The sequence below is a fragment of the Thermochaetoides thermophila genome (genome assembly GCF_000221225.1).
Source record: "Thermochaetoides thermophila DSM 1495 unplaced genomic scaffold scf7180000011816, whole genome shotgun sequence".
NCBI lineage: Eukaryota > Fungi > Ascomycota > Sordariomycetes > Sordariales > Chaetomiaceae > Thermochaetoides > Thermochaetoides thermophila.
In genome coordinates this window covers 1,413,990-1,426,606 of record NW_006383032.1, presented here as the reverse complement: position 1 = coordinate 1,426,606, position 12,617 = coordinate 1,413,990, and the positions used below count along the sequence as shown (strand labels likewise).

At 53.3% G+C, this 12,617-nt stretch overlaps 2 pseudogenes across 2 annotated transcripts; both read left to right on the top strand.

The window, feature by feature from the left end:
• Positions 1-1,666: 1,666 nt before the first annotated feature.
• Positions 1,667-4,946, top strand: CTHT_0024710 (annotated as a pseudogene; the record flags this gene model as incomplete). Its single annotated transcript has 5 exons — positions 1,667-1,821; positions 1,926-2,144; positions 2,203-2,378; positions 2,457-3,216; positions 3,362-4,946. Coding segments are annotated over 5 exons (2,895 nt in total).
• Positions 4,947-11,508: 6,562 nt separating this feature from the next.
• CTHT_0024700 lies at positions 11,509-12,617 on the top strand (annotated as a pseudogene; the record flags this gene model as incomplete). The annotated part of the gene is made up of 2 exons: positions 11,509-11,711; positions 12,140-12,617. Coding segments are annotated over 2 exons (681 nt in total).

The following is a 12,617-nucleotide window of genomic DNA, read 5'->3' as shown; positions in this document are numbered from 1 at the left end:
TGGTTGAGATGATGGATACATATGTGGGAGTCGTAGAGCTTGGGTGAGAGGCAATGATACGGGTACAATCTGGCATGCAACCACGTCTTAAGCCATACGTCTTGCTATAGATTCCGGTCTTACTTCCTTCATGTTAGGAAGTATCTTTAGAGGCTTCATCCTGAACTACCTACAACTGATGGTTTTCACTTTGATTCGAAGCCTACCATGGTACAGGGTTCGCGACTTCGGTAGCCTCTCGTGGGTTTATGGATTGCTTCCATGATATTTATGCAGATGCAGCCTTGTTCCATGGGTCTCGAGATTGCGTCAGTAGAATCGAGTCTGGTCAACACTGATCCAGTTTTTTCTGTGTTTTTCTGGACCTGTTTTACTCCTTATCTCCCCCCCTGCTCAGCCTAACAAAGCCCGGTCTCCCCGGCCCCCGATCATGTCTCAGTCTCAGCCTTAAAACGAGATCCCCCACATATGGCGTCCGTTAACGAACGAACCGCAGCCCGACCGTCCCCTCCACCCGTCGTCGGAGAAAGAGGGATCGACAGCTATTCGGACCTGCTCCCTGATCTCTGCGGACCGTCTCATTGGACCGTTGTCCGGATTACGGGTGCACAACAGCGGCTCTTGATTAACAACAGCTTCCCCTTTAGGGGTGTATCTTTCTCGGTCTGGTTCTTCGACCTGACGGGCTACTGCCGCAGAGTGCCGTTGGTTGGGTGAGGGAGGGAGGTGGAGGTAGATGTAGTGGTTAAAGTTTCAAAACGAGGTGTCTGCAGGGTGCAGATGCGATGCGCAGGCTCAACAGGGCAGGGTCCTGAATACAGTGAGTTAGTACATACCTGAAAGAAAGATGAGGATCTATGGAGACTTACGGTGATCATCTCCAGTCCTACGTGGTGTGATATTCCTCCGCCCTAGAAGGTCTCACAATAAACAACCAAGCTGTCATCACCATTTACTTATTCCCTCCGAGCCAATGATCGATCTTCAATTCACCTGTCCGGAAGATACAAACTGTGATGCGTAAACGCCGGCTGTTCCATACAGCGTGTTGGTGCGTGTGCGGCGCATATGTGTGACGCCCACTAAAGGACGGTTGCAGCCTTGCACAGATGGGGAAGATCGAGTGAATGGACTGAATTTGGCCTGCGCAGTGGCACCGGTTAGGTATCCTGTCGGTCTGCTGGCGATGCTGCCTCGCTGAGCCATCCATCTACCGCTTAGCTCGCGTGGTGGTTTGTGACTGTTGCTTGAGCGGTTGTGTCAGCTAGGGCTCTTCTGTGACTGTGTCGTGTTCCCTCCTCTGTCGCGCCTCAGTCCGTTGCATTGTACATCCGCAACTCGTCTCCCTTTCTCCCTTTCAGTCTCCTTCATATTTCACGAAGGAGTCATTGTGGTAAAGTGTGGTAATATTTACCCCATACTAGTGCGACTGTTTTCTTGTCGAACTTGTCCTGACGAGGTTCCAACGCCCTCTACACAGCCTGCGTTCTCACCCGATCACGTAGCCAACTAGTTCCTCGAATCGGCATCTTCACCTGCAATCGTTTTTCTACCGTTCCTTAATCGAAGCGCTACTGGAACGAGATCGCCTATCTACAACGGCAATATATCGAGTGAAGATTGGATCAAGCATGGCTGAAGCGTCTTGCTCCGATCTACGCCCGCCATGACAACCGTGCAAAGAAACATGCGCGACATCGCCGTTGTGTTATCGGCTCTTCCTAATTCCGAAGAAAAGTTTGACGTTATTTCACACATATCGTGTAGTCTTGTGGTCATGAGGGAGGGACACGACCCCAGAAACAATAAGAATGGGCAAGAGTATGAGACTTTAGCAGCAATGGGTTCCCGTCAACGTGAAGTGATCTTACAGAATCTCGAGTCGCATCCGCGAAGACTACCAACCATACTGATATCGAAGTCAGAGTCGGAACCATCCCGGAGAGATCCGATCGAAGGTCGATCTACCGGTTGTCCATCGAGTCGGACAATATCCGCGGAGAAGGGGCCATCAAGTTCCACAACTTCATTATCACTGACGTCGTCATGGTGGTGGTCACTGATTGTTGTGACAGTCAAGAAATTGACGACATGGCTACGCTTTCTGGTGTTCTTGATCTTGTCATCTTCACAACCGTCACGTCGTAGCCGTCCTCGCTGGCATCATGCGCTGTTTATCTTCATCCTCTCTTTCACCAACAGTGTCTGGGCACGAGTCCATGAAAACAACAAACGCGACATCGATATCAAACTCGACCCTGTCAGAAACTTTTGCAGACGTTGGGGCCATCAGGCTGCTATTGTTGACCGGAGGTTGTATATCGATGGGGGCTTTATCAACTACAACCCTTTGGCGCAATATCCAAAGAACTATACCAGTAAGTACCCAGTTCCGACCTATCATATAGATCTACCAGTTGTTTATGCATATAAGCACGACTGCTGACCCCTTCCAGACACCGGTCTCCACTACCATGAGCTCGACATTCCCGGCCCAGGCCGGATGCCCCAGCTCTATTCCAACCTCTCCAAGCCTGCCGATAAGGTCCCCAGTGTCCATGGCGGCGCCCTCTGGGCCGACGAAGTTAACAAACGGCTTTTCCTCTTCGGCGGGGAATACCCTTCGCCCGACGTCAACACCGACTTCAACCTGGATAAGAACTTCAGGACTGGCGACGACGAACCAATCTTCGTCGAACACCCCGGAATCAGCGTGCTCCTCAAGCGTCAGGAAACAGGACAGCCTCCTGACGAGAGGGAGATGCCTTTGCTCGGGCCTCCGAGAAAGAATAAAACGATTCTTTACAGCTACGATATCCTTACTGATGAGTGGGTTGAAATGGACTTGTCATCTAACCCGTCAGGGAACAGCGGCATTCTGGGCTCAGTTGCCTACGGAGGCTGGACATCTGTCTCGGAGACAGGAGAAGGGTACTTCTATGGAGGGTGGCAGTCATCGCGGACTGTAGCCGACTGGGATGGTCCCCCCAGGCTGGTAAGCGGACTGATTAAGTACCGGATGGATGCGAACCATTTAAGTAATCACACGGGGCCTGATGGGGTAGGGAGGGCGGAAGGTGCGTTGGTTTTTTTGCCGGTCGGGGATGGAGGGATGTTGGTTTATTTCGGGGGCGTGAGGGCAACGGAAAAGGAGGGGGAGACCGAGGCACAGCCGATGGAAGAGGTGTTTTTGTACGATGTGTTGAGCTCGAAGTGGTATGTGCAGAATGCCACAGGTGAGGTGCCGCCGATAAGGAGGAGGTTTTGTGCTGGAGCGGCCTGGCCCGGGGATCAGTCGAGTTATAACATGCAAGTCAACCAATTTCGCTTATCCGATGAGGACTGCGAGCTGACAAACCAGAAGATACCTCTACGGCGGTGCAGGCTTTCCCCCCGAGACCTCAGGCTATGACGACGTCTACGTCCTGTCCATTCCGAGCTTCCAATGGATCAAGCTTCACCCTACAGAAGGCGGCAACGTCACCGGCCAGTGGAAGCATCACTCACTCAGCTGCAACGTTGTAGCCAATGCCCAGATGATTATCATCGGTGGCTGGTTCCCTACCACCAACGACTGTGATGTGCCTGACCAGCACGGCGTCCACAACGCCGATCTGGGCGAACAGAACGAGAAACGTGCGTTATGGAACATTTTTGACCCCAAATTGACAGGATATGCTGTGCCCTCGAAGATCGTGAGCGCAATCGGGGGCGATGCCTCCGGAGGAGCCACCAAGATTGCACCAGACGGAGGATTCTCGAACACGGATTTGAGTGTCCTCATGACGAGGAAAGCAAACATACCCAGCCGAACGCCAACTCGATCAATTCCAACTCCGACATCAACTCAGCCTCCAGAGGAGAAAGGCCCTTCTTTATCGCGAGGCGCCATAGCCGGCATGGCCATCGCCGGCTCCATCGTCCTCATAGCTCTTCTAGTCGGCATATTCTACTTCATCCGCCGAGGCCGAAAACGCAAGACCAACCCGGATGATATTTTCAACAACAACAACGACAGCGACAAGCCCGCCCACGACGGAGCTGAAGTTCCCGAATGGAGCCCCCGCCTCGGCACCTCAACGCCCTACACGACACATACACCATACTCCCAAAGCGCACATACTCATGGCCCGTACCTCCTCGACAGCACATCCATCGAGCCAGTCGAGCTCCCCGTCAAGACGCCTCCTCCAATCGTTTCACGGCCCTCCCCGGTCCTGCAGCCCGTGTCTGTCCCACCAGCAGGAGCAACATCATGGACGGCGCCGGACGGAGTCCGGTATGAACTCATGACCCCGACTGGGTCAACACCGGGACAGCACTATGTCCGTTCCGGATCCGGACATAGTGGGGCCGGCCTGTCGGTACGCAAACACAGTCCCCTGGTCGGAGCCGCTTCCGGAGTTGGAGTGGGATTGGGTCTGGGGAATAGCTCGCCCATCGAAAGCACATTTGGCACAGGCACAGGAACCATGGGCACAACAGCGACGTCATCTTCGGGTAAAGGCATGGGCAATACCGAGCTGCAAACAATGGTTGACTCCGAGGGCCGACTCTGGGTACAAGTGTCTGCCCCTGCTGCAGCTGCCAGTGACCCTGGTGCGGCACCAGCGTCGCCGCATCACCGGTTCCAGAAGCACGAACACGGCCCCGGTCTTTACTCTGGCCAGGGGGGACCGTACCAGCAGCAGCACTCACCGCCGGGGTTTGGCGTCCTCGGAGAGAGCGCCATGTCTTCTCCCTTGTTTCCCTCTGCGTCCACAACGACGCCTGTAAATGCAAGCCATCTCTTCCATACTCATCACCAGCAACATTCAAACTGGGCAGGAACCCAACAACAGCCCCAGATGCATGAACTCAGCAGTGAACCATTGCGACAAGTCGAGAGACAAAGGCTTGGTGTCGTGCTGGGGGAGCAGGAAGAGGGGGATTCAAGCACGCACTGAGCGGGATGCAGCGCATGGCAAGGCGCCGAAACACCAAAATCAATCTCTCTATGGCACCTAAGCTTTTTGTCAACAGGGGTATACTCAGTGGTCCTTCAGGTATTTTGGGTATTGCAGAGCGAGTTCCTTATCAAAAGCAAGGGAGGTGAGAAATTCTTTTTCAGTCCCTTTGACGTTTGAAATTTGGATCAGGCTAGGTATGCGTTGGCAGTTTCATGGATTGTTGTGATCATGAAGTTGAGGAAGAGACCAAACAAATTGGATATGAACCTGGCCGTTCTAGCTTCGTTAGGGTAGGGGCGAAATGGAGGATGTCAATCGTTGTGGTGTTCAATAAACCTTGGAGCAACAAAGCTGCCTTTGTTTAGCATTGAAGGCCGGGTTCTCAGTAAATCTCTAATCCATTTGTGGGAGTCATGTTAGAGAGGGCTAGCCATGATATCATAAAAGTTTTGAGGTTACTCACTACTATTAGACTTGGCATGAAAGTCAAGAAATGGTTGTGTGAGTTAATTCTCATAGTGAGTTTGTGAAATTGAAACTCGTCTCTCAGATATCTTCATGCTCATGAAAGAACTCATGGTGAGTCTTCGATTGATGGCTTGTGAGATTCAGTTACAAAACCGTACGTTCGGGTGGAAACTTGGGGGAGTCGAGATTTACAGTTCCCCATCTTGTGGCCTACCTTGCAAATCTTAGCCATGCCCGATCTCGGTGATCGGGTCAAATACCTGCGTTAACATTTTTTTCAGTCATGCTGAAACATAAAACAATCCCGACTGGTTGGTAACCACAACTACTAAGGAACAAAAAAAAAAAAAACCCTGGATATGCTGCCACACAACTATGTTGATACCCGAGTTCTACACAGGCATACCGTATGTAATTGCCTTACAACCAGCACAACCCCTNAAATCTCAGTGGCCAACAACCACGACCTGCTTAGGGGTTGCAAGGGTGCTGACGTGATCTGCGCGGCAACAGTCACAGAACCCACGTGCAGCTTTTGAGACAGCATGCTTTTCCGTGCGTTCTCATTGGTAAAGAGTTCCTTGGCTGATCAACACTGCGTTCTCCACAACAAGGCTCACTCACAACGCCTTAAATATGAAAATTTCTTTGGAAAGTCCCAGAGTTGGAGCTAGATCAAAGTTATTGGTTCCTAACTGCTGAGATAAGAGCTGAATGAAAAAATCTAAAGCATCAAAAACCGTTCGTTTTAGGCTGCGAAACCGGAGATTTAATACTAGAAACCCATAACACGTGGTGAACCCAAGACAGAAAACAAGGCTGGCCTACAGGTGACGGATGCGGCTCCAAAGCCTTATGGGGCAGTCTCGGCCGGCTGATGGGTCGGAGCCAAGAGCCGTCCTCCACAGAGAGTCCACCAGCTGAAAAGGCTATCTTGAAGTGGTCGGTCCGACATCTGGGACCTTAGGGCTTGGAAGTTGTAAAGTCTGAGAGCGTGGAGAGGGGATCCACAAGTTTCTCCTTGGCCTTAACCAGATCTGCATCGAGTCAAGCCAGCCGACAGCCAGGCGCTGCCCTCAGTCATGAAGAACCGAAGAGGACTTGGCAACCGCGCGAAATGGCCCCCAGCTCCGGGATCAGCCCTTGATCGGATGCGGGGTGTCATGGAAGATTCCGGTCGGTGGCCATGAGGCGTGATAAGCAACGTTTTCTGTGGGTTTTTAGCGATCGGACTTCGCTGTGAGATTGATAAGAGAAGCCCGTCCCCGGTGCCCCTATCAAAAAAGCCAAGCACCGGCTAATGTTCCTGCAGCTGGCCCCATGCGGGAGGATGCTGCTCGGGGGAAATGCGTTGTTCAATCACTAGGCCAACAGACAGGTGAATGTGGTGTGGGGGACCATTTAGACGCCGGATCTCACTGAACTTCTGAAGCAGTGAGACATCAAAGGTGCTGTTCTCGACAACAGCCCGAGTCGTGCAAGCGTTCAGCGGTACAGATTATGTGCTCACAAACACAGACGCAAGCCGCAAAACCCTGGGTGTGACTCTGTTTTAAAGCCCCTGAAATCCGTTGCTATCCGTTGATGGACGGACGACGGGCTAAAGATAAGGGCTATCCGCGAGAAAACGCGGGTACAACGGTTCCAAGCAACAGCGGGATCAATTTTTCGAGCCACACCGATGAGGCATTGTACCGGTCCCTAGACGTGGGAATCTGATCCATCACATATGGTTTTGCTTGTTCGTGTCCATGGAGAAAAGAAAATCTTGGCTGTGTGTTCTTGACGGAGGTGATAACTCCGCAACTTGTACCATTGATGCCATTGTGGACACAACAAGATGAAACTGAGATGAGAGCCGAGGCAAAAGAGACTTTCAACGAGGCACAAGACTCTTGAGATGACACAGCAGCTTGTTGGCTGCCATCGATGAAGCTGCTTGTCTCTCCTGGTTCCCAAGAGATGGGACAAGCAGCACCCTGGTAGTGGCCGGGAGGGTCCAGATATCCATCGGGGCAATCCTCGGGAGCAACAAGGTGCAGACCACCTGCACACGCAGCCTGCATTGGCGACATCCGAGATGCAAGGAGCTGTCGATTAGCTGGCGGGAGGGGCACAGGATCGCGGCAAGGAGGTGGGGGATGCATGGCCGGTCAGTGTCAATGTTCCCAATGGCCCAGTGTTCCAATGCATCTCACCGTCCAAGGGACCTTCCAAACTGTTCTATCTACCTGGACTATCGCCGGCTAAGATGCCATATGCCTGGACACATCGAGGAAAATTCTCTGCAGTCCGTCGTGACCAAATGCGGCATGCCGAGGTCTTCGATGTGGCACAAGGCAGCAGCTGAAAACTTTTGAGAGCTGAATAACATGTTTCAAACTTAGCAAGGCACAGCAGTCAAAGTATGGCATGGCAGCGGATCGTCGTCACCTTTTGGTAGCGCCCCGGCAACAAGGTTGCCGTCAGTGTGGGGAACCGTTGGTCGCTGTCTCGGTGGCTTTCTGTCAAACACACCGTCAGCGTGAGCACTGTTCAAGGCGAGAATAAGGGCGAGAGCCCCCACGCCGAGCGGGCGAGACCAGAATGTGCGCTTGTCTGGACGGGACGGCTTGAAATTGCTTGCACACCATTCCCACCCGACGACGACGATGCACGATCGCTCTTGGGTCTCTTGCTGCTACGCTACGCGTCAGGCAGGCGATCTGGCAAGCTGGGCCGCGGGCAGAAGTCGGGATGACACACCTTGGGTTCGGAAGGGATAGCGTTATGGCCCACGATCCGCGATATGTCCATGATATTACCATTGACTCAGCGTGAGGGAGTAATCTTGGATGGCGATTGGCCAGTGCCGTAAACACCCGAGTGCTTCTGATGCAATGCCACGCGCTGCAATTCGATGAGTTCAGCCTCTTCAAAGCTGTAATAGGCACTGCCAACGCCGTTGTAAACACCATTCGGAGCAGCATCTTTAAAATGCTGCTGACCGAAAGAGTTCACAGGACCGTTGCGCGGCGGGACGGGCAGGTGGCAACCAAGAAATCATTGAGGAATGGGAAAGTCCAGATGATGAAACTGAAACCTGAGATCTGACAGCGGATCGGCTTCCGGAAAACTCAATGACCTTACAGGCTCATTGCCGCACTTTCTGGGATAGTGGGATGACGGCCCATGGCGTGATGCCCTGGCAGATCATCGTCATCCGATCGTTCGCAGCTCTGTCAAGAGACTCTTGACGGTAAGCAGTTTCCACAATCACGGTGAGTTAGTGGGGTTGCCGCCCAAACCCAGCTGAGGACAATGGGTCACCTTCATCAAAGGATGAAAAAAAAATTTTTCCCATCGCCATCACGAGCCCTGACCGCAGCCAAACAATCGGGGAATCAAGGTTTCGAGAACGGCCGGAGGAGCTTCTCCAACTATGGTTGGACAGGCCGTTCATGAGTATTGTGTGGCGAGGAGCTATGAGCCAAATGAGCAGCGCCGGGATCGCATTGCGTGCGCGCGTGGGAACCGCCATGGAAGCTCTCAAGCTTCGAGCCACCGCGCTACAGAGGGACCTTGCTGATCATGCTGGGTTATTTGCTCTTTGACGTTTTCCCAGAAAGTCAACCAGCAGCCGCCGTTTGCACTCTCATTGGCCAGAATCCGTACAACCTCTTTGTCTTGGAGCACCTTTCTGGCTCAGGGTTGCGGTTCATGTTGCAGGTTGCCGGGAAGGTCAACCGATTCCAAATTCTGCAGGTGAGAAAGTTGGCGGATATGTCGGAGCATCCTATGACGCTCAAAGCATATGGCAACATTCTCGCAACATCTTCGCTGTCAGGCTCCTCTTGGCAGGCGGAATGGCGACATCAAGCATGTCACTATTTGCACCATTGGCTCCAAAGAGATCTCATCATCCAGATGAGGCCGTTGTTTGTGATTGGACTGCGAGGAGGGGAGATGGAGGGGGGTTGAGATGGATGGACTGCATGGAACACGATCACACACCGTCGCAGAATGCAGTTACTGCAGCTGTCCGCTTCGGGTTCAGGCTCCCCAGGCATCGATCAGTGATCACGACCATCTATGTCCATCGGCCATTGGCAGTCTGCGAGTCCGACGTGCCATCCGCTGGGCACCGCAGGCCCAGTTGTCCAGCGATGCAGGGCAGGTTCCGCCCGTCAGGGTAGCGCACCCCCACTTTCCTCAGCAGGTGCCGACCCACAGTGCCCCCTCCCCAGGGCCCAGGCTGGGCTGCTAGGCTCCCCTCCTGGCCCCGCCTATCGTCATGGGGATGCTGCAGGTCTGCAAAAAAAGCCCTGTATAGCAGTTGGCTAATTTGATGTGACTAGCTTCGTCGCTGTGCACATTGCCTAAGCAGATTTGGGACGTGGCTACAAGAGCAACGTAATTCCTCCATCAAGGCCCTTGTCGTGCTGGCCCCCTACTCTCCTTTCTTCTTCCCTAGCTACTAGCTTCCCAAGTTGCTGGGAAATCGCTGACCATCCCGCCTTCCCCCACTAAGATCACCACAGAATCTCACCAGGCAATTGTCCCTCCCGCACCTGCTACTTCAGGCCCTGTTCTGCCAGGGCCCCTTGCACTGGGAAAGCGCACCCGGTGACCGCAATTGTGGGCGCTGGAGCCTTGTCTTCTGGCGGACGCCCCACGATTGGCTGACCAGCGGCTCCGTCGATCTCCGTTCTCGGCAGCTTCCAGGTCCTGAACTCTGGGGTCGATCGACAAGCCCCGACTGGACCCCGACAGGCCCAAGATAATAGCACGACCCGGGCGGAGAGGAAGTCATCAAACACTAAAATACATTAGCAAAGAAGAAATCGCATCGTTTAAGGTTCTTCCCCTGTCTGACATTCAGCGTTCGCGGTCTGGGACAAGTCCACAGTCACAGTCCACATCCGCAACCATCCACAACATATAACCATCCGCTGCAGCTGTTGTGAGCCAGCTGCCGCCCCCTCTCAGCTCTCGACTCTTTATCCGTCTGTCCGTCTTGCATCTCTCCAGGTTGTGTGTCATTCCACATCACCTCACACACACATCACTGTCCTCTCACACAGCCTGCTTCCCCGCAATCCTGGAGACCTGGCACTCTGACACTCGTTGACTGCTGCGGCGCTGCCCAAGGCCAAGCAAGACTAAACGGCTGACGACTCTGGAAGCTTTGTTTGGCAAAACAAGACATAAAGGACCTCTGTGTTGTCCCAGTCCCCATCGACGTTCCCGTTGTCTCATCCGGGCCGTCACCTCAGTCACCTCAACTCCATCAAGCCCCCTCACTGACAACCGTTCCGGCCAATTGGCATTCTGCTGCCACCCGGGCGTCCATTGTGCATCGTCGCGCGCCGAGCCAGATACCGAAACATCTGGACGTTGCTTGATTGTCTCCCCGCGCGAAGCTACTACTTGTCGTCCTGGTTTGACCACAACTCACAGCTTGGGCACCGCAAACCGTCCGACCAAACATCCCGTCCTCTGCCCTGACCCGTGTTGGTGACACAGGCACAGGCTCACAGCCTAAGTAGAGCCCTCTAGTGTCTGTCTGTCTGTCTTTCAGTCGCAGTCCTCGACGGCGCAAACCGAGTCAACCGTTCCGATCCAGCCAGTACCACGTTCCGTCGCGCGGGCCCCTCCCGACCTCCGGCTGTAAAAGGGCTGCCCCGAGACTGCATTCATAGACTGCATCCGGCATACCACCAACCCACCAGAAGCCTGACGAGCCAAGAAAATCGCTTCGTGCAGCAACCTTACATATTTGCCACCTCGCGACGCACACCAATTTTTGAAATTTTTTTCTAACTGCCCCAGTATTTTTTTTTTAGCTTGGGCAGCCAGCTTCATTGCAGCTCAAAAAGGCCTTCCTATCATCCTGAGTTCCCAGGTTCCCTGGTGTTCTCATTAACTACTTCTACTCTGCTCTTGGGTACCTGTCCAGCGTCGGGAGATTAAGGCTTCTTCAACCCCTCTTTTCTCCTTGATTTCCCCTGCGCTGGATCCTTACGGGACCTGCTTTAGTTTCCCCCCACATCCGTTTCTGCTTCTACCCGTCGCCCGCCAGGCCAATCACAACCATCAAAGCCCGGCCAAAATGCACCACCACCGTCGGAAGTCGAGCAACACGTCTTACACAGACGTTCGGAAGGCCGTCACCGCCACGGATCTCTCGAAGAAGAGTACATCTCGCTCCTCTGCTAAGATTGAAAAGCTGGGCAAGAACCCCCGAGACCGTGAAAGGGAATGGGAGGAAGAACGCTGGTGGGAAGATGAGAGGGAGAGCTTTCCTCACTATTGGTAGGTTTATTTTTCCTCGATTCCCTGTGTTTGTTGTGCCACAGCGACATTTCACAGACGGATGGCGTCTTTGGTGTTCCCCCCTCCGGACGCTTCCTTTTTCATTAACCTGCATCGTCACCTGACATGCAGTTGAGTTGGTGTTACCTGAAGCGAAACCTGAGGGAATAAGCTGGAAAAGGTCTAGAGAGAGGGTAAATGGCTAGACATCTCGTGCACCTCCATCTTGAAGTTGCCCGAGCATACCGTTCCTGCATAAGTCTCGTGTTTGCATCATCGGGAAGAAAAATGGCTAATCGTTGATCGTTGCAGCATGTTCTGCGAGACAGCATTCGAGCCTGAGGGCGATCAGACTTTATACTGCTCTCTCAAGCAAGTGCCAAATTGGTCTCTTTACCTTGGATACAAAATTCTAACAAGCATGTCAGATGCCGTATGAACGATCAGAACTCCGCATCAGCGGTGCCCAATCGGTATTCCACCAGTCAACAAGATCAATACCCAGTATATTCTGCTCCGCCAGAACCTCGAGACATCATTCCCCGTGCTTCGCCATCCCGGCCTACTTCGACACTGATGTCTCCTCCCACAACTCCGGCTGATGTTCCCTCTGCTATTTCGGCACTCAAGTCTCTCTCCATCCGTCCCGCAAGTCCTGCCTCTCCGGTCGGGACTTACCAGTCAACTTTGTGGCCGTTTGGCGGCCGCAGTGTTACAACCTCGAGCCCTAAGAACTCTTACACAAAGACAACCCCCGGTGTCTTCTCATCCACCTACGATTGCACCTACTACACGGCTACCGATTGCTATGGGACAAGTCACGAACGTCCTCTGCCTTCGCGGAGGCCACCGACTTACTCAAGGCCAAAGAGCATCGAGCTGGTTACTCCTATGTTGGGACGGTGA